At 44.6% G+C, this 22,076-nt stretch overlaps 2 protein-coding genes across 5 annotated transcripts in view; both read right to left on the minus strand.

The window, feature by feature from the left end:
• Positions 1 to 1,113: 1,113 nt before the first annotated feature.
• On the minus strand, positions 1,114 to 18,051 carry zeb1a (zinc finger E-box binding homeobox 1a). Of its 3 annotated transcripts, none has more exons than XM_027032650.2 (10): positions 17,969 to 18,051; positions 6,937 to 7,098; positions 6,814 to 6,861; positions 6,450 to 6,587; positions 6,168 to 6,370; positions 5,423 to 5,528; positions 3,316 to 5,192; positions 2,422 to 3,045; positions 2,149 to 2,323; positions 1,114 to 1,645 (listed from the first exon to the last, which is right to left on the minus strand). In XM_027032650.2, exons 1-10 carry the CDS (start codon positions 18,045 to 18,047, stop codon positions 1,125 to 1,127), a joined length of 3,933 nt encoding a protein of 1,310 aa, XP_026888451.2. In that variant the 5' UTR covers positions 18,048 to 18,051; the 3' UTR covers positions 1,114 to 1,124. The 3 variants fall into 3 exon arrangements, with proteins under 3 accessions (XP_026888451.2, XP_026888452.2, XP_026888453.2); XM_027032651.2 differs by lacking the exon at positions 17,969 to 18,051 and adding an exon at positions 17,017 to 17,238; XM_027032652.2 differs by lacking the exon at positions 17,969 to 18,051 and having other exon boundaries at positions 6,450 to 6,585; positions 6,937 to 6,968.
• A 2,479-nt stretch (positions 18,052 to 20,530) lies between these two features.
• The window catches only part of gpsm2 (G protein signaling modulator 2), a 16,620-nt gene continuing 15,074 nt past the window's right edge, over positions 20,531 to 22,076 (minus strand). The window contains exons 15-17 of one of the 2 annotated variants that reach the window (XM_035528750.1): positions 21,457 to 21,686; positions 20,614 to 20,781; positions 20,531 to 20,583 (exon numbers count right to left, since the gene is read on the minus strand). In XM_035528750.1, coding sequence (XP_035384643.1) covers positions 20,632 to 20,781; positions 21,457 to 21,686 — 380 coding nt within the window. In that variant the 3' untranslated portion in view covers positions 20,531 to 20,583; positions 20,614 to 20,631. The other variant, XM_035528749.1, reaches the window with a different exon arrangement.

The following is a 22,076-nucleotide window of genomic DNA, read 5'->3' on the forward strand; positions in this document are numbered from 1 at the left end:
CCATAATCTGATTAAAAAAGCACTTCTCTCGGTTCTCTATTGCAAAAGTTTTCATTCTTATGAAAATTATCAATGCACCCTTAACAAAAACAAAAAACAAAATTATTTAGTAGCAAACTTTACAAAGAAAAAAACCCCAAAACCAAAACAGACACACGTATAACACTGGTTGAGGCTGTGAAAGACACGATTCCCTGACTGTTTTTCCCTTTCTAAAATGGTGCCAAGTGTCTTGTTACTAATCCACAGTGAAGCACTCTTCATAATCTGCCCCATCTATAAGGAACCACCAACCGACTGAACTGATCATCATGGGCTTTTTTATCCACATCTGGAATACTGTCAGAGTTACTACATATGCATATCATGTTCACATATACCAATTTAGAATAAATATTTATTCTAAATTTGAATATGCTCCAATCTAACTTAATAAGGATAACACAACGCTGCTTGGTAATTAATGCTGGGTAATGCTTACTGTGGTTGGCTTTAATTCATTATATTTATATATAACAGTAAGTTTAAAGTGACTTATAGGTTATATTTACCAATTTTTTAAAATCTTTATAGATGATTTCATGGTACAAAAGTGAAACTCATTTCCTTCATAAGGCAGACAGTCAGATGGCATAACGAAACTCCACTCAAACACTGCCCAAGATAAAATAAGAATACTGAACGGTATCTAAATCTTGAGGCATTATGTATCCATAAATAAACACTCCATAAATGTACCTGCAGTGCATTTTAGTTTTATCTCTCAAAACATACTGAAATAGTGATAAAATACTGATTTAGTAAACTTCATTGGCAATAAAAATGTATAGAAATCTCACCTGACTGTACAGACAGAAAGCCAAAGAAAAACATGTAGTAACACTGACAAACACACCTGGTGCTCCTGGTCTAGTAACATCTTAATTTGTCCAGTTTGATTAAACTAGCTACAATCTACAGTCATTTTTTTGTCTTTCACCAGGAAAAAAGGTTTGTGTATCAGGCACAGCTGGGTTTCATACACAGTACAGCACAGCCTTCAGGGCGGCCCGAGGTCCTCTCCAGACTCCAACCTCTCTCTTCCTGTTGCCAGGTTCTAGAGAAAACACATGCTCCTTTTTTCACTATTTCTCCACCTGCCTGGATTCTTCTCCTTTCTTTTTATCTGTCATGTCCTCCAACTCCACGATTTCCACCACTCCTTCGTTCATAGTTTGGACTTCCTCCTCTTCCTCTATCATCACTCTCTCCTCTCCTTCATTGTCATACTCTTCATCGTCATACTCTTCTCCAACCCTCACCACCCTAATGTCGCTCATGTCAAAGCCAGCTAAATCTATATCCTCCTCTCCATCTCTCTCTCCATCCTCCTCCTCCTCCTCCTCCTCCTCCTCCTCACTCTCCCTTTCCTCGGAGTCAGCCTGCGAGGGAGGGGTGGATGCCTTGTTGGCTGGCTCGGCCTCCTTCCTGCAGTAGGAGTAGCGGTGGTTCATGTGCTGGGAGTAGGAGCCAGAGTGGGAGAAGCGCTTGCCGCACTTGTCGCACTGGTAGGGCTTCTCACCCGAGTGCAGGCGCGTGTGCTCAATCAGGTGGTGCTTGTGCTTGAAGGCCTTCTTACAGATCCCGCACTCATGCGGCCGCTTGCCTGTATGGAAATTAGACATGATCAATCAACAGGAGAGAAGATTACCACAGATCAACTGCTCCCTTCATCATAGAAATAATACAAAATTTGCAGAGTAAAGCTGATGTCCTTTATTTATATATATATATATATATATATCTCGAGCTAATGTTTAGTAGGTAGAATCATAGACATACAGCCTGTATCTCCCTCCCCTACATTCCTTAATCCACTTTACTCCCTCCCCTAATCCACTGTGCTCCCTCCTCTAATCCAATGTGTTCCATTCCCTAATTCACCGTGTTCCATTCCCTAATCCACTGTACTCAATTCCCTAATCTACTGTACTCTCTCTCTTAATCCACTGTACTCCATTGCCTAATCCACTGTATTCCCTCCCCTAATCCAGAGTGCTCCCTCTCATAATCCACTGTGCTTTCTCTCATAATCCACTGTGTTCCATCCTCTAACCCACTGCACAGAGAGCAGTGCTTTTGAAAGTGAAGTATTTGTGTGTAACGTACCTGTGTGTTCGTATTTGTGGCGGAGCAGAGAGCTGCTCTTCTGAAAGATTTTGTCACACAGATCACAAGCATATTGGCCTCCCTGTGTCTTCCTCCGCTTCCTGTTGGGGGAGTGGTCATTATCATTTAGCCCCTCCCACCCTGACATGCTCTCCACTGCATCCGTCTCCTCCTTCTGCAATTGAGGGAGAGCAAAAATGATAAATGCTAAAAATTTACAGCCGAAATAGAACATGTCTGCAGAGACATTTCACAGAGACGGTGCTTTCTCACCTGACAGCCGTTGAGCAGGACTGTGCCATTAGTCTCTGAGAGGGCAGGAGGGGAGGTATTGGCTGTACTGCTGGAGGAGGGGCTGGCAAAGGTGTAGGATAGCTGTGGAATGAGGATGGTGCGCTTGTGGGTGGAGAGGGCGGCGCGGAGGCAGGGAACTCCGCCCGGTTCGGCGATGGCCAGCAGCGTGGGTAGTGGCGTCGCTACAAGGCTTATCGGACCTGCTGCGGCTGCCTGGGTCACATACACAGTGTTGCCAGGCAACAAGTCCTTCCTGAGGCAGGTGAGGTTGAGAGGCTCCTCCTGGGCTGGGAGCGATGGCTTAGTGGCAGACGTCGCCATGGTAATTGAGGCTGGGTCGGAGGAGGGCTTTGGGAGTGACAGATCCAGGGGTTCAACTTGGCTGTCCTCCTCTGAGTCCTCAGACTTTACGATGACGAGGTCGTTCGTGGACAGGTTGAGAGGGGACGAGGGGTCACTGCTCTGGATATCTGGGGCATCATTGTGGGATTTAGCTGGAGTGCTGGGGCTTGGGGGCTGGGGTTCAGTACTCTGATCTCTTGGCGTGTTAGATGTACGGGGCTGGGGTTCAGTACTCTGATCTGATGGAGTGTCTTCATTGGTCTGTGGATAGAAAAGCATGCAAGTCTGTATAAGGCTTCAAACAGACAGAAACAAGATGATATTTAACACCTTTTGGTAGCTGAATATCAAATATGATAGAAATTATATTATTTAATTATCTTTATTTTGTGTATTTTGTGCATTTTGTTTACTCGCTAACTGGATTTCAGTGTTTCACGCTGTGGTTGATCACAGCCTAACTGGACATGCAGCTAACATGCTAACAGAGTTAGCTTCCCACAGCTCCCAGCCCCAGAGTCCGGCGCTCACCTGCTGGGTGCTTTTGTCAGGACTGGGCGATCGGAGTGAAATCTTCTTGGAGCGCATTCGCTGGAACCACCTACTGACCACATCCAGAGGCAGACTGACCGACTCCGCTATCCGAGACAGCTCCTCCTTGCTGGGGTGTGGATCTTTGCTGTAGGCCTGGAGGAGAGGCAGGAGACTCTCCACCAGAGGGCGCTCTGCAGCAGAGTCGTCCTCGCCCAGCAAGGAGGACAGAGAAGTGGCAGGTCCCTGTTCATCACTGCTGAGGCAGTCCAGGATGTCAATACTGCTCGAGTTGTTGTCACAGAAAAGACACGTGGCATAGTTATGGAAACTATTCCCACATGCAATGCTGCTGTGAGCTGTTGTCAAGTCAGAGGCTACAGTCTTTCCCACCACTTGGCCATCCTCTCTCTGTGTCTCTCTCTCTGAGTCTCTCTCTGTGTCTCTCTCTCTTGGTGAAGCTCCACCATCTGCCTGGATCTCAGACTCGGTCCCACCAGGAGATTTGGGTTCGGATTTGATCTGAATGCCTTGCGATGACATCATGCTCAGGTCCTCAGGTTGGCAGTCATCCCCGGAGTGCTTGGTGTCTTCGTGGTTCGTCTCGAGGGCTGAACTCTGTTCCCCATCCATCATGATCCTCTCTGTAGCTGCCCTGGTGAGAGTGCTGCTTTTTGTGGCTGGAGAAACCTGTGTGTTGGAGCTGACGGTGGTCAGCTGTGTGTTGGAGCTGACGCCGTTCTGCTGTGTGTTGGGGTTGACGGCGATCAGCTGTGTGTTGGGGTTGACGGCGGTCGGCTGTGTGTTGGGGTTGACGGCGGTCGGCTGTGTGTTGGGGTTGACGGCGGTCGGCTGTGTGTTGGGGTTGACGGCGGTCAGCTGTCTCAGCACCAGGTTCTGTGACCCGTCGGCTCGCCTCACTAGCAGCAGTGTTGGCTGTGTGAGCTTCGTCTGGGCAGGGAGAGCTGGGACCAGCTTGGTCACCTTGATGACGGATGCTGCTTTGCTGGGGTTTGCTGCCAGGCTGGGTTTGAGGACCTTCACCTGTGTAGGTGGTGACTTGGGGGTGCTTGGCGTTTGGGTAGTAGTGGCATTTGGCTGTGTGGCAGTGACCTGCAGCAGTTTTGGTGAGGTCCTGCTGGACTGCAGGGCGGTGGATGGTACAGGACAGGGCTGTACTGCTGTGCTAACCTTCGAGGCGCTGACCTGCGGGTCCATACTGTAGTTAATGATGATCTTGGTGTTTCCGTCCTGGTCCAGCATGGGGAGAGAGATGGCGGAGATGATCTGGGTCTGTGGTTGGGCAGCCTGCATCACCAGGGCCTGTTGAGCCTGAACCGGGCCAGCAAGCTTAGGGCCGGGCCCGTTGGCAATAGGCCCGCTAATTGTCGCGCCAGTGTTCACCTGCTGCATCACGCTACCATCCATTGCCACTTTCAATACATTTTGCAAGTCACTGAGGTTGATACTGATTGGTTGGACCAGACCCACAGTGGGCAGAACCAAGGTCTGAACCACGCCCTGCGGCGCGACCGTCTGGCCGCCTCCGGCATTAGTGACAGGAGAGGAGGTGGTGTTGGTGTTGTTGGTGGGCAGCACAGGTGTAGCTGGGGGAGGTTTGAGTTCATGTTCAACACACTCCTGTTTAATCTGCTTGGCAGGCAGTGGGTCCTGCAGGGGAGTGTTGTCCACTTTCTCCCGCAGCAGTACACGGGTCGGCCGAGAGAGCGTGAGCGCAGCTTTGACTCCAGGGGTGCGAGACAAGCCATTGACAGCAGGGGGCGAGCCTACACACTTCTTACTGCTGATGTGTGAGCTGTAGGAGCCGGAGTGAGAGAAGCGCTTTTTACAGTTGGAGCACTCGTACGGCTTCTCACCTAGAGAGAAGAGCGAGAGCAATACCGTTAGCCTCTTCCTTAGCAACTGACACACAATGACCAAAACGCCACACAGTAAAAAAACACAAATGTAATCCATCCATCTGAACAGAACTTGTAGCAAAGGCGTTTTACATGAGTGTTTAGAACTTGTCTGTGGTCTGCCCACAACATAACATCTCAATGTCGCTATGGCAACATAACATCCCAGTGTTACTGTGGAAACTAACCACTGTGGATGCGCAGGTGTTCCTTCAGGTGATGTTTATACTTAAAGGCTTTAGGACACTCCGTACACTTAAACTTCCGGTTTCCTCCCGACTGGGATATGGTCCGCTATAAAAGAGAGAGGAAGAGAGAGAGAGAGATATGAAAGTTTCTGTAGATCTTATGTTTTTTCCTTTTATCTTATGTACGTTCTACTCTGGTCTACAGGACAACCAGATCAGGTCGTATCTCATCAGATTGCAAAACTAGAGTGTAATTGTAGTAAAAGATGAAGAGGTAGTAAAAGTCTGAGACAGAAGAAGTTTGTTTTTTTGTTTGCTTGCACAGCTGATGAGAAAACCTCCGTCCAAAATGTCCTGTTTCTATATCTATGTATCTATCTATATATAAATTTATATTTCTATGTATATCTATCTATCTATCTATACACACACACACATACACACACACACACCCCAAGGCCATAGAAAATCACTATTTCTGATTACTGGCTATCAGAACACGTCTAATTTAATAATGGCTCTCCAGACGTAACCATGACGACAATCATGTAACGGCAAACAGTTGTGTTATAAGTATGAGACCTTCACAAGGACATGAGAAAATGATTCCCTGTCCTGTGCTTATTTTCTCACATCCCAACGTTCTTTCTCACACACCAGGAATGATGGACACATTCAGCCAGACGTGCATATGCAGTGTGGCGTGCACTGGCTGTGTGAGGCGTGTTGGACGTGAGCCACACACCTGCTCTCGCACGCTCTTGTGGGAGGTCATGTGACGATCGAGCTGTGTGCGATAGGTGAATGTGTAGCTGCACAGCGAACAGCTGAAGTCGTCATCGCTCTTCTCATGCCGCAGCTTGATGTGCTCCTTCAGAGATGTGTGACGCTTGTAACCACGGGAACAGTACGGACAGGTGTGCAGCTTCGAGAACTCATCAGGTGTACCTGAGAGAGAGACAGAGGGATAGTTTCAGTACCTTTAGGTTCTAGTTCTGCACTAACTGTGCCAGCGTTCTGTCCGTACCGTTCTCATCTGGAACACCTCTCTCCGCCGTGCTCCGGTCTTCCGTGGTGACTCGTTGCCCCGTGACCCCTCTGCCCCCCTTCCGGCGAGTCTGAATGGCCTGACCAGCCACACCCTCTTCCTCACTTACACACTCCTCTATGAAAAACACACAAATCAAACATCATCCAAAACACAACCTTCGCTACACAACCTCCATCTATACCTTCACTACAGAACACACACACCAGTTCACACACACCTGTTCCTCAGTGTTTTAAACTGTGTTCCCTTTGCTTTTCCTCAGAGTATAGAACCAGTATCTGGCCTGTTTTCCTTAAACTTGTTTTGCAGACACTCCAGACAGAGTATAAACTTTGCATACCTTTGACCCGTATTTCCTGTATCGAAGCGTCTGGCCCCGAGTTACCATCTGTACAGAAGTTAGGTGTTTATTAACTGATTAGTGACTATTGTACTATAAAGAGATGTTTGTTTGTTTACTGACCATCCTCTGTGTGTCCATTGTGGAGCTGCTGTGCTGTGCTGAGCTGGAATACTGTTGGCTTTTCCTCACAAGAGTCTGGAATACTGTCCTCCTCCACAATATGGAGTTTGTCTTCATCATCGGAATCTGAAGCTGCTTCTGACACATTAGAAAAACTCCTCACTGACAGGATGAGAAGGGGGGGGGGGGGGTTAAGGATCGAGAAAGAGAGAAAAGGGGGAAGACTGAATGATGTATGCCCTGTTTCACAACAGCATTTTAACTAAGACAGGAGAGGCACTAGAGGGAGGAGCTTAAACACTATCTAGAAACTAGAGGGAGGAGTTTAACCGTCTCTCCAGCAGTTGAGTGCTTCCCAGACCAGAATACTGAAGCTGAATTCCACGACTAAAAAGAGTAGTGTTTTTCTCTACAAACAGCAGTGTTTTTCTTTAAAAAGCAAGTTATTTTTGGAAGAACACATATTACGCACACGAACAAAAAAATAAAAGTTTTTAGAAAAACAATGTTTTTCAGAAAAATGTCAAGAATTTTGCTTTAAAATAATCTGAACATACTGTCCCCGAGATCCTGGATCTCAGTACAGTCTCAGTACAGTCTCAATACAGTCTCAATACAGTCTCTGCCTCCTCACTAAACCACAACCAGCTGTAAGCTCACATCTGGCAGCACAGTGAGACCAAGTGCACAAGAAACTCTGCAGCTCAAACCTACAGTCCTCCTGGTTCTGAAGGTCCGATCACACCAGAGCAAATGGAATACCTGGAGCGGGAAGCCACTAAACCAACAGGCTTTCTGTCTGAGAGTTAAGTCTGTCTGATGGTCCCACGGACTCGGTAACAATGAGTCAGGACTGAAATTTCCCCGTCTTGCAGTCCTGTAACCTCATTGGAAAATTCAACACCTGGAGGCTTGCATTGCTGGATTCTGTCCAAGTCTACTTTATAGGATGTGTGTGTGTGTGTGTCTGTGTGTGTGAGAGAGAGAGAGAGACAGTCATTAGCACACAAACTCATTTCTACAGCTGTTTCCTGTGGTTCTTGTATGCAGAAAGGTGGAGAAAGATGGAGAATGGAGAGCTGAGGGAGAATAGAGGTAGTAATCTACCCATCAGGGCAGTTACGCCAGATACCCTACGTCCTCATCTCCACAGATACCGTGTCGGGGCAGTTACGCCAGATACCCTACTTCCCCCTGTGCTGCTGTTTCCCACAGACTGCTGCTGGCTGCTATTTCCTGAATCTATCCATTTACAATTTAGAATCCATTTTTCTTTAGTTTATTTACAATCAGTTTGTTCTTTTTAAAATGTATTTATGATCTATTCATTCTGTTTGGAATTTTTAAAAACGCACATGAAAACTATTTGTAAAAAAAAAGAAAGAAAAGAAAAAAATGTCTCTGGTGTGAAACCAAAAGATCCTGCGTATGTTAACCTGCTGTAGTGACCCAGGAAGCAAAACGCAATAGGAAGGTCAATCTGCTCACAGTTAAACCAGGACAGGCAGAGCAATACAGAGCAAGTAGAGGGAGAGTCACAAACAGAACAATGTCTGCAGGGCAAACGGGCAGTAGAGCAGGCCAAGGGGTAAGAACCCAAAAATATAGTCCAAGGTCCAAGAAAAGGGGAACCAGGATTGACAAGGAAAGACAAACAGGGCCACAACTGGTGGAGTGATCTGGGGGTGTGACGGTCTGCAGATTTATGTTTTACACTATGGATGGCCTTCTGGGAACTTTAGTCTACTGTGTTTTCTCTCTCTCCCCATTTCTCTCTCTCTCTTTCTCATATTGGTGTTGCCCTCAGGACATATCTGTAGAAATAGTAACAATTGTGTTTTTGAAAGGAGACACAAAAGTTCCACGTATAGTGGTATTGAGTTACTTGTGTCAGTGGTGTTGAGTCAGTGGTGTTGGGTTACTGGTGTTGGGTCAGTGGTATTGAGTCAGTCGTGTTGGGGTACTGGTGTTGGTTTACCAGTGTTGGGTCAGTGGGGCTGAGTCAGCGGTGTTGTTAGTGGTGTTGAGTTACTGATGTTGAGTTACTGGTGTTGAGTCAGTGGTTTTGAGGCAGTCATGTTCTCAGTGGTATTGAGTTACTGGTGTTGGGTCAGTGGTGTTGTATTACTGTGTTGGGTCAGTGGTGTTGAGTTACTTGTGTTGGGTCAGTGGTGTTACGTTACTGGTGTTGGGTCAGTGGTGTTGAGTTACTTGTGTTAAGTCACTGGTATTGAGTCAATTGTGTTGAGTCAGTGGTGTTGAGGTACTGATGTTGGGTCAGAGTTGTGTGTCATTGCTGTTGAGTTATTGGTGTTGGGTCAGTGCTGTGACTTTTAAAGCTCTTTTAGCTTTAGTTTTTTAAGTGTCATAAATTTTATGTTTTAAAAAACATTATCCTCATGGAGAAAAGAAAATATTCCCATAATCTTAAACTTTTCCTGCTTTACACACACTTACGCACTCACACTCACACACACACTCAGTAATGTACAGAACAGATGAGACTGATGTTCACTCTTCAGCTCTGTGTAAGGAAGTCTTAACTCACGTCTACACCAGCCCAGGTTAAGCCCCGCCCCCTCCCCCGCCTGCCTGATGTGGTGTCTAAGACGTCAGTGGGTTCACATTACAGACCTCAAGACCAAGAACTGCACACCTGCACTCAAGACACTACGTATCGCCAATCTTGTTCAGCAGTCACAGAACAATTTAGAGAGAAAAGTTTAGAGCGTCACAAGGACCACGCACACACACGCACGCATGCACACTCACACACACACACACATGTGCACGCCCGCACACACACACACACACACACTCTCTCTCTCTCTTTTTGTGTACATTACACTTTCACCCATACATATAATGTTTGTATATGCTGTGTAACCATGTGTCTGGTAACAGCAATATATTGTTGTATCTATTTTATCACAATAAGGATCTTCCAAGTAGTATGATTTCATATAAATATAATATTGTTTTATTATTTTGTAATTGGATCTCTCTGCTATAGTATTTGATCCATTTTAATGTCACTCACAGGTCAATCAAATCCATTAATATCAGCTCCATACAACAGTCTGGTACTAAAGTCAATTACCATGTAATTAACATTCTGAGGAATCATTTCTATTAGGCAGATATGAGCTCCAGCTGGAAAACAAACAGGTTTAAAGACGTTAGAGGCCCATGATGGTCACCCTGTTGGACCAGGCAACAAAACAATATACAACAGCCATGCCTAACAGCTCAGAACAGATCAGCTAATTAAAACGCTGGGACATGACTGCTGGGAAAGTGATCAAGTGATGTACAATCATTCATATATATTAGACTCATTTTTGCTTGTTTACTTCAAAGTAATAAGAATGAACAGAATTGCAAAAGTAAGACATTTTACTGAAATTTAGTAAAAAAGAAAAGTCTAAAGAAATGGAAACACTTTAACCTTAACCCTAACTCTCTCACACAGTACAGATACTCACACACAGTACAGATACACACACACAGTACAGATACTCAGACACAGTAGATACGCTCACACAGTAGATACTCACACACCTTACACAGTACAGATACAGAGTAGATACTCTCACACAGTAGATACACACACACACAGTAGATACATAGTACAGACTCTCACACATAGTACAGATACTCACACACCTCACACAGTAGATAATCTCACACAGTACAGACTCTCACACATAGTACAGATACTCACACACCTCAGTACGGATAATCTCACACAGTACAGATACTCACACACCTCACACAGTACAGACTCTCACACGCAGTACAGATACTCACACACCTCACACAGTAGATAATCTCACACAGTACAGATACTCACACACAGTAGATACACACACACACAGTACAGATACTCAGACACAGTACAGATACACTCACACAGTAGATACTCACACACTTTACACAGTACAGATACAGAGTAGATACTCTCACACAGTACAGATACACACACACACAGTAGATACATAGTACAGACTCTCACACATAGTACAGATACTCACACACCTCCCAGTACGGATAATCTCACACAGTACAGATACTCACACACCTCACACAGTACAGACTCTCACACGCAGTACAGATACTCACACACCTCACACAGTAGATAATCTCACACAGTACAGACTCTCACACAGTAGATACTCACACACCTCACACAGTACTCACACACAGTACAGATACTCACACAGTACAATGCTCTCACACTGTACAGATACTTTAGATACTTTAAGCAGAATACATGTACAGTATTACTGTAATGTGATTTTAAACTAGATTAATATGAATTTTGTATAATAATAATTTTAAAAACTCCTTTCAAATATTAAAAAAGTATCTCAAAGTGCTTCACAAAAACAGTAAAACAACATAAATTAAACTGTAGTAAATAATTAAAATTGATTTATAAATCACTTTTGTTGACCAAAGTGCTATACATCACATTAGAACAAACACCACATAATACCGACAAGATATTCCAAAAATAAAAATAATTTTAAATCATTATCTTATACTGTTAAGTAGAATCAAAGGAGGTAAAACACAGATACTCAAACACCTATAATTAGCACAGTCAAGATTATACAGGTATGTTTTACACAGGTGTGACGAGGCTTGATGAACAGCAGGTGAAGGTCTCTACTGCACAGACTTGGAAAATAAACCACAATTGCACTATCACCTATGCGTTTCAGACAAGCTTTCGTGACAGAAAACAAACTCGGTGAGGATAACCTCAGAAACTGGTGCGAGGTTTAAAGTGTAAGCAAAATACCTAAATAAGAGGGGGATAGAAAATTTAAAACCAAATAAAAGCACTTTAACCTGTACTGGACTAATAGCCAGTGAAGTGAGGTCTGGCATAATATGGTCTCTTTCCTTGGTGCTGATAAATAACCGAGCTGCAGCAGTATAAATAAAGTAGTATTGTAAAGACAAACCACTGTCAGAACACAGTCATGACAACAGGAAGTGATGCATAAGCAGCAAGGTGAAGGCAGAACAGGTACTTTTTTAAGTTCCTGTTTTCTCCAATCTCACTTTCTTACACCTATTTTACATGTCTTCGTGTCTTATTTTTGGTGGCATTTATGCATATAGATTAGTGACTAATGCATTGTGGGACGTCTGTATGTGTTGTTTGAAATTCCTAAGCAGTTCCAAACAAATGAGTGTGACTACATTTTACACTCTACTCTCGCTGTCACCCACTCAGGCTTGGGTAGTCCTGATGTGGTGGGACCACTAACCCCATAGTGACCAGACTCATCACTTTCCCACTAACGCTGCAGTCAGGTTGTGCTGCTAGCCAGTCTCCAGAATGTTCTCTGTTCCAGCTCATTCACCATCAGTTCTTTTTCTGGACAATCTAAATCCATGTGCTGACAGTACAATATTAGTTTGTTGGGAGAACGTTAGGAGAGAGTTCCCTGAGCATTCTCTCTCTCCTCCTCCACCGCATATTCTCTCCTTCTCCCTCTCATTCTTCCTCTTTCTCTCTTTACTCGGTTCCAGATTTCCCTTCCATTTCTTTTCAGACACAAACTTGAAGTAGAAACTTCAGGTAAACACACACACAAACTCAGACAGACACACACACACACACACACACACACACACACACACACACACTCTTAAAGCTTTGCTGTATGTTTTTTTTACTGCAGCACCTGAAAGGCAGACAGACTTGGCAGGTTCAACTGATTCACTATGACCTCATAATCAACACAGTCACATTTCCATGGTAACCCACATTTCCTGTGGCATTTCCTGGGATGAGGTGATTTGGCTTGTTAAAGTGTGCACCTGCTGCCCCCCTCCCAAACCCTGCTGAACACTCTAACACAGCCTCAAGCACTCAGCACACTCAATACACACACAGCAAATACTCAATACACACACATCACACTCAATACACACACCGCAAACACTCAATACACACAGCACACTCAATACACACAGCACAATCAGTACACTTTATACACACACACACATCACACTCAATACACACACAGCAAATACTCAATACACACAGCACAATCAGTACACTTTATACACACACACACACACACACACACACACACACACACATCACACTCAATACACACACAGCAAATACTCAATACACACACATCACACTCAATACACACACCACAAACACTCAATACACACACAGCAAATTCCATACATTTAATATACAAACACTCAATACATTCAATACACAAACATCACACGTAATACACACACTGCAAATACTCAATACACACAGCACAATCAATACACTTTATACACACACACAGCACACTCATTACAATTTACACACACACAAACATACCCTCAATACATTCAATACACACACAACACACTCAGTACACACTCAAGTACACTCAGCACACATACAGCACAACCAGTGCATTTATATATACACACCACAAACACTCATTATATTCAATTCACTAACACACCACAAACACTCAATACATTCAATATACACACAGCACAAATGCTCAAAACATTCAGTATACTCACACACAGCACGATAAGTCAACAGAATAAATACACACATACTGCATACTGTGTGTTTGAGAGTGCAATCTGTGGGATTCTTACTGACAGGAAAAACAACTCAACACGCCAAACTCAACACTTCACAGCGTGTGCTGCAAACCCAGTCTCTGCTCATAAACTCTTCTTCACTGTCTGCAACAAAACTCTTCCAACATTTTGGCACTACTCTAGTGAAAGCGTGAACCTGATATTCACTCACTAGCCTATTAATACTGATCCTGGATTTAGCTGTCTATTGTGCATTGTGTTTGTTTACTGGCAATTATCATATAATGGAATGCACAGTAAGTATTAAATATCTGCTGCTGCCTTGGAGATAGTATGGCCAAGCCAGCCTTAACCAGGGAGCTGTGAGTATAAGAGGCGTGTTTGAGTGGCAGGTCAGAACTGTCTTCACTACATTATCCAAAAACACATTTTACACACAAAAACAACAAAACAAATACACAAAAACAGTGTCAACATTTTGCAGGTGCAGATAAGGTATTACAGGCTGAGACGTTATCGTTTTACAAACCCCACATGTAGGCTACATACTGAAATCTCTGAGAGTCAATTCCAAACTCACCATGTGATGGCAATAAGGCTACAGAATACACTGCACTGTGCTCTAGCATGGGTCAATGAACACAATGAGTATTTATGAGTATGAGTATGTGTGAGTGAGTAAGTATGTATGAGTATGAGTGAGTATGTATGAGCTTGTATGTGTGAGTACATATGAGTATGAGTATGTGTGATTATGTGCAATTATGAGTATGATTGAGTATGTGAGTATATGATTATGAGTATGTATGAGTATGTGTAAGTATGAGTATGTGTGAGTATGAGTGTATGTGAGTATGTATGAGTATGTGTAAGTATGAGTATGTGTGAGTATGAGTGTATGTGAGTATGTATGAGTATATGAGTATGTATGAGTATATGTGAGTATGAGTATGTATGAGTGAGCGAGTATGTATGAGTATGTGTGAGCATGAGTGAGTATGAGTATTTATATTTATGGCATTTGTCAGAAGTTCTTATCCAGAGCGACTTACAAAAGTGCTTTGTCATTTCCTCATAGAACACATCCTAGCTTGTCTATCTTAAACAATGATAATGACAAATAGTAATGGTAATACCAGTGTCAGACGGGTAATGGTAATGTCACTACCGGACACAGTAGTGATGGACAAACATCAGAAGAGGGCCGTGGTGATAGATGTAGCAATCCAGAGTGACTGCAACATCAGGACCAAGGAACACGAGACGCTCGAGAAGTACGGAGGGCTGAGAGAAGAGCTGGAGAAGATGTGGAAGGTGAAGGTATCAGTCGCTCCCGTGGTAATCAGAGAACTAGGGGCTGTGATGCCCAAAATAGGAGAATCACTCCAACAGATCCCAGGAACAACATCCAAGCTCTCCGTCCTGGGAACAGCAACGATACCACATGGGACTCTCGAGGCCTCTGGTAGAGGACCCAAGCTTGAAGGAAAAAGACACACATCTTAACACAACAATACATTCTCAAACACATCCTCATCACTCAGGACCTCAGACACACACGCACACACACACTCCCTCACAAGATATAAAACACAAGCCACTCCACACCATAACCTACATACCGACATACACACAATCACAAAGTCGCTGTAGAGCTTTGCTTTATGGGTCTTTTGTTTGTTTGTTTGTTTGGTGTATAATGCAAGCATATAAACGCAGCCTTAGTTTTACATGCAAATAATTTTGTATGGTTATAAGTGCTTGTGGAACTTTAAAGAAGTGCTATCTTAGCACAAGTTGTCATTGGCTTGTAAGACCAAATCACAGAGAATAATTTATCATACGGAATAGTGATGCCTGCTAATGCACCTGTGCCGTGCAGCTGATGCAAATGATAGCCACGGTAGGAGAGGATAAAACTGGGTGCATTCTCCTTCACACAACTTCTGTTGTGCAAATAAATGCTAGGGTGTAAATTTTCAATTTATCCTATTACATCACATCACATTAATACGCCTGCTTACATGAGATAACGTTTCTATGTAAATATCTGTTGTGTTACTTTCACAGAGCTGCAGGATAGATCAAAGTGTTTTAGGAGGGTTAGGAATTCACTCTGGAGTCAGTGCTCCCTGAAAAACAGGAATTAACAAAAGTATATGCTCTGCTGTACCTCACTTATGTCTTATTGCATAACGAATAGACAACAAATGACATTACTGGTAGGCTGTTCCATCTATTACCTGTGTGTAATAACACTAGGTATTACTTATTACCAAGGAGCCTTTTATTGTACGTACTACATAAAACCGTTAGGTGAACGTATCCAATAGCTTATAATAACAGCCTCACGCACGCATTCTCTCGCCCTTTCTCTAAGCCAAGCTTTAAGCGCGAGACCAATGAACATCAGTTTCAGTTTGATTAAGATATGACCTCATTGTGCGTGTGTAACCACGCCCTCAGAGCGTGCGCAGTGTTCAGCAACAGCTCAACGGACACACACACACACACACACACACACACACACACACACACACACACACACACACACACACACACACACACACACACACACACAGCTTACTACCTCTATCGAGAGACCTAAGCTAGAAATGAAACAAAACCATGCCGCAGGGCGAGAGATCCGCCTGAACAGTAGAAGAGGAAGCGAAGTCGCTCCACAGCGCCACGCGCTCCTTTGCAAGTCGCACGTCACGCGCTGAAGTCACCGACCATCCATCACCTAGAAGTGCTACCTGAGTGCGCGTGCAGTAGAGCAGCTCGTATAATCGTCAGACAGGTCTGCACTACGAGGCAGGGACATGGAGTATAGTGTACGTCAGTGTGGTCACTGAGATCTCGCTCTTATTCACGTATTTGGGGTCACTTTGTCAACAAAGAAATCCGAGTCACTCCATAAAACACCACATTAAACGAGCGCCCGCCCCGTGCGAACCGTTAGTCGAGCGGATGTAGCCTACATGTTTGTTATAAATGGGGAGATGGCGCGTCTAAAAGCGTCGTAATATTTTCGCTATTGAACGGGTGGATTAAACGGCACATGGAGAAGATGCGAGCTGAATCACCTATAAAGGTGTTGCATCACCTATCGTACCTGGCGCGTCTCCGACATGAGCGCCAGACCGCCCCACCCTTACTGCACCAACTAACGGTACACACCGCCATTCCGCGCGCTACCTCGCGGACAGCAGCGCTGGGCGCCCGTTACTGTCGCAGCCGACCGCTTCGTCCAAACGCCACCGAAACATCGCCAATGCCGAGCAACCACCTTATGCGCTACTTTCCGTTCTTCCTCAGACACCTTACGGCTACCAAATGGCACGCGTATTTTCAAATAAATCAATGTCACCTGGAATATCACACCAAAGATGAAACTAAAGCAAAAATCAAATTTCTGGAGCAGGACGAGATCGTGCAGGCGACGTGGAGGGGACACGGCGCTCAAATCAAACACCATCTTTTCTCTACCTGCACAAGTTGCCATTTGCTGCGGCGTGTATGTCTCTCGCTGCTCGCGCGCAGATCGGGGGTCAGACGGCGATTGCTTTTCTCGGTTTGTGCAGTAACTGTTCCGGAGACGAGGGCTGCATGTTTCACCGTTACAGATGGCATTGGTTAGCTCCGTTTTTCGGTCACCGTTCAGGTAAACACGTTGAAAGCTCCTGTGCGCGTAGCCTACGTTGGGGCGGTCCGGTGCTCGCGTGTCACACGCACGCAGGCAGGAAAAGGTAGCGCTCGTGCGTCTATAACGGTGAGGGGTAAAGACTATTTAAAGGAGGCGCAGCGCAGCCTGCATCACACGCGCGCCTGTCACATCACACGCGATAGTTCCATTACCTGCTGTTTACAGCCTCGCGACGGTTACGCCAGAGAGAAGCCACACGTGAGACTGAAGTTTGCGGAACACGTGTATAAAGGTCTGGCGGTTCGAGCCCGTGAAGGCGACGGAGACAGAGCAAGCGTTGATGACGTAAGCAGGACAACTGAACAACGCGCTCATTAATAAGACAAAATAAACGTCAATAAATAACGGAAGACGCTCTCGGGTCTGGCAGATCGTTCGCTGTTTGGGGGCCAAGGGAGAGAGACGCTCGCTTTGCTCCGGTAAAGTGAGGACAAACGGACATGACTTGTTTTAGTAACCACCGTTAAATAACGCTGTATGTTAACGTTAACGCTGTTTACGTACGTTAACGGTGTCTACGGTACGGTCACTACGGAACAATACAAAACAAAAAACAGCGGAAAGTCTCGCGATATAACGGGCGTGTGCTCCAGGTGGCCGATAGCTGTATAACGGTATAACGGGACGGTCGACACAACTTCACTAGTGTGGCTTAATCCGTTTGACTCTCCGTTAAAGTCCCAACGTGTCCGACTGTAGCAGTGAAGCGGAGCGGAGTGTCGGCACTGCGCCTACCGGCTGGGAGCGTGCCCGTGCCGTTATTCCTCTTGGGCTTCTTCTGCTTCCTGCGCCGCCACCTGGGGCCATCCGCCATGATCCCGCGCGCCGCGAGCCTCGCGCCCCCGCCCCCGCCCCCGCCCCCGCACCTGCTTTACGACACTCATCTTTACGACATCACCTTTCCGTGCGCACCTCACGCTAACGCAGGCTGAGATTACGGCGCGGCTCAGTCAAAATGGGGCAGGAGGGAGACTCGGATTAAATGATGAAATTATAATTAAAGGAACAAAGAATAAAGCAGACGACGGGCCTGCTCCTTTAGCCCTAAACACACTGACGTATGCTACACAATAAACAAGGAGGAATTGAAATGTGTGTGTGCTGTCTCAGGTGTGTCAGCCAGCTGGGGGGTTTAAGTCTTCTGAGGGATCGTCTCCGTCAGCAGCTTTTTACAAACGTCTGCTGCTTATTGGTGTGTCGGGGTTCAAACCTGCCGCTCCCGTCTTATCCCGGTTGTGTCCCGTTTGTCCTCTTCCCCGGGGCGGAGGGAGGGTTACGTGGCTGAGGTGAAGAACCTGCTGTGAACTTAATGGCTGAGGAATATGGGTTAGGGATCCTGGCCCAGACCATTAAAAAGAGCATCTGACTAAAATGAGATTTTCTATACAGTACAGACAGTACAGCAACTGTGCAGGTAAACTGACATTTTCATAGTACACCTGTATCGATGGTGTTAATACAACTGTACTAGTAGTGTTAGTACACCCTTTGTAGTTCAGCTGGTGTTAGTACACCTGTTGTAGTACATAGGGTTAGTATGCCTGTTGTACTCTTGGTACAACTGTTGTAGTACAGATGGTGTAAGTAAAAGTGCATTTGTACCATCTTTTTTGTCAGATTAAAAAATATGAATGAACGTCCAAAGTACTGGCAGAAACCCACAACAGCTTCACAAGAGGGTTGTGACAAAAGTGGTTGTTTGCAGTTGTGGTTTGTATCTATGCCAACATTCTGTACCATGTCTGTGGTTTGTATCTCTTTTGCCAATATTCTCAGCAGTTTGACATACAGAGGTTTCTCTTAAGATTTTTTTCTCTTGCTCGGGGGTTTCCCTTGCCATGCTCACCTTTGCTTGCTCATAAAGGCATGGACCCAGATTCTCTCTACTTATGCAAATCTTAATTTGTTTTCTGTGACATAGAAGAAGTGTTATACAAATAGGCTGATTTGAGAAGCTGGTTGAGTAAAAAATTAGTAAAACACTATTTAGACACAAAAACTCTACTCGGCAATTACTAAGTTAAGAAACCTAACCAGCACCACTGTGCTATTTTTATACTTGATCTGTTTAATAACCAAAATAAACTAATCAATTAGGAAGTCATTTTTTTGTCTTCCATTCAGTGTCCTACTCTCTTGAGTTTTATTTTTAAGCATTTTAGTGGGTCTAACTATGCACAACCATGCCTGACAAATTTGTTTTGGCATAATAGTAAATAAAATGCATACAATAATTAAATGTACATTGTTTTTTATTGTTTCAAAAAACATGGTCAATGAAATTATTTATTGTCTGAAGATATGCAAGTAGGAATATCTAACATTTTCTTTTTTTTTTTTTTTCTTCACATCTGTATAAAAGTCCAGAATCCCTATTTTTGGAAAAACAATGAACACCTACCTTGCTGTCTGGTAGCACCCCCCCCCCCCCCCCCCCCAACTGAAACCTACCTGTACTACCCTGCTCATTTTCAAGATGCCTTCTGAAGGCCTGATGAACACCACCTACATTTTTTGTGATAAAGAGCTCCATTACAGCTCAAACACCTCACTGCTCTGACACACCATCCACACCTCACTGCTGTACCTGCACTGTGCTCTGAAACACCTGAGGGAGTTTCACCAACTGGTGATGCAGCAAAATGTACAAATCATAATTAAGATTATTTAAACTAACTGCAGTTGAAATTTGGCAAACATCTGTGAATTGAGTGTATTCTGAGTCATGACATGCAAAAATATGTCAAAAGAACCACAAAACTCATAAGCCATTTCACCCATCGTAATTAAAACAGCTTATATAAAATAAATGAGTGAGAATTTGTCTTAAACAAATACAGTCCAAGGAGTTAAAAAGACAAATCTGACAGTGCTTTGTCATATAAACAAATGTATATTAGATAAAAAAAAACAAACATTCACTGAATAGAAGTGTTTTCTCTTAACAATTTAAAAATATAATGCCACAATGCATCTCACACCAAAAGTAGAACAAATATGCAGAGATCTTGGACCAGTGGCTTGATGCCACAGGCTAGGAGTCCCTTATAACTGAGAAATCAAAACATCCTAGGAATCCAGCAGCAGTTTCCATTTCCAGAACTGAGTGAGATATAAGTGCTGTGTACTGTTCAGGAACTGAGCGGGATATAAGTGGGACAAACTGGACCTGAGAGAACACTTTCAGTGCCGATCGTTAGGACTGACGCAACCATCAGTATATCGTCTATTAGAATTATGGCTGTGTTTGTGTAGCAGTATTTGTTTATATGTTTATACCTGTATATGTGTGTGAACATTAAATCTGTGTGTGTGCATTCTCAGTGCACTGAAAGTTTGTGTGTGTGTGTGTGTGTGTGTGTGTGTGTGTGTGTGTGTGTGTGTGTGTGTGTGTGTGTTTAACGGGAGGATGGTAGTGTGACTCTCTGCTCGTCCATCCTCTTGGCCTGTGAGCGGATGATGAGACTGAAGAAGTCCTCATCAGGGAGGGTGGGACCACGGACTGGAACAGGGGGAGGAGCGCACCTCTGATCATTCAGTCGAGAGCCCTGAGAGAGAGAGAGAGAGAGAGAGAGAGAGAAGCAACACCACCTTAGTACAAGAGTGTTATTATTACACTGACACTAACACAGATGTGATGTCAGTATTACACTCAAACACACAGGCATCAGTGACTAACCCATAAGGTGCAAACATGAACAGGATATTGTGATGATACTGCTACATGTTGTGATGATGCACAATGTAAAAGAGCTGCTAAGCCCTGATGTGATGAGGGTTAAACTGCTTTTATCTTTGTGAATGACATTAAAACTGCAATTCATCAAACACAAAATGCTTCTCTGACACTGGTCAGGATGACCCCAGCAGCCAATAAAAATCTGATTATATTACTGGCATAATAATTTGATTATATTAATATGCATATTGAAGCCTTCTGTGATGTTACTAATGCTAAAAACAACATTGAGATGAAGATAATAACAGTGCATCAAAACTAAAACACAAACAGCAGACAGCAGGTGAGTGTAACTAGGAAGCGTCATTCATCACTGCCCTGTAATACTGGCGATTAATTACAGCACTCCTAACACAATCGTGATTCACTATAGCCAGCAGGTGTCACTGTCTGCTGCCCCCACTGTGACAACCATCCCCCTCCCACCCTTAAAATTATCTCAGTGAATTGACCCTGAGAGAGATGGACCACACCCCTCTCTCACCTGACACTTCACCAGCATGTCGAAGAACTGGTCATCGGGCTCACCAGCACCTGTGCTGGCCACCAGCTGACCGCTCCGGCCTGGCCTGGCCCGACCCAGGTCGGCCCCATGGCTCTGCGGGCTGGAGAACCCAGCTGACTCTCTCTGTTCATCCAGCCTCTGGCCCTGAGCACTCACCAGTGCTCCCAGGAACGCCTTCTGGCCTGAAGATGCCGCACTCTTGCCGAAAGCTGCATGTACAGTTTAGGGTTTTCCGTTACTCCAAACCTTATAAAAACCTCAGATCCTGACACTGACTTTCTGCAACATGTATCTGGTTTCTGCTTTTTTTGTAATATTCCAAGCTAGGTCACATGACAACACATCTGCCAGTCAGAGCAAAGACATACTCACCACTAGATTCACATGGCTGCACTATGACTGCAGTGCGGGTGTAGTGTAGGTGTAGTGTAACTGCAGTGCGGGTGTAGTGTAGGTGTAGTGTAACTGCAGTGCGGGTGTAGTGTAGGTATAGGCGTAGTGTGGACTATCCAGTGTTGCATTAAAGTCATCGGGTGCAAGTCCAGAACATGAACCGCTGCACTGGTGACAGTGGAGGCAATGTTTCAGGTACTGGACTA

Source organism: Electrophorus electricus, chromosome 7, assembly GCF_013358815.1.
Source record: "Electrophorus electricus isolate fEleEle1 chromosome 7, fEleEle1.pri, whole genome shotgun sequence".
Taxonomy (NCBI): Eukaryota; Metazoa; Chordata; class Actinopteri; order Gymnotiformes; family Gymnotidae; genus Electrophorus; species Electrophorus electricus.

What these genes read in the sequence shown, in the direction of transcription:
- zeb1a (XM_027032650.2), bottom strand. Translation starts at nt 18,047, where the DNA reads ATGGCGGATGGCCCCAGGTGGCGGCGCAGGAAGCAGAAGAAGCCCAAG. An exon ending in ACACCTGCGCATCCACAGTG is followed by an intron (nt 5,193 to 5,422) that starts GTTAGTTTCCAC and finishes TCTTCTCTCTAG; the next exon opens with GTGAGAAGCCGTACGAGTGC. An exon ending in CTGACAAAAGCACCCAGCAG is followed by an intron (nt 3,046 to 3,315) that starts GTGAGCGCCGGA and finishes TTCTATCCACAG; the next exon opens with ACCAATGAAGACACTCCATC.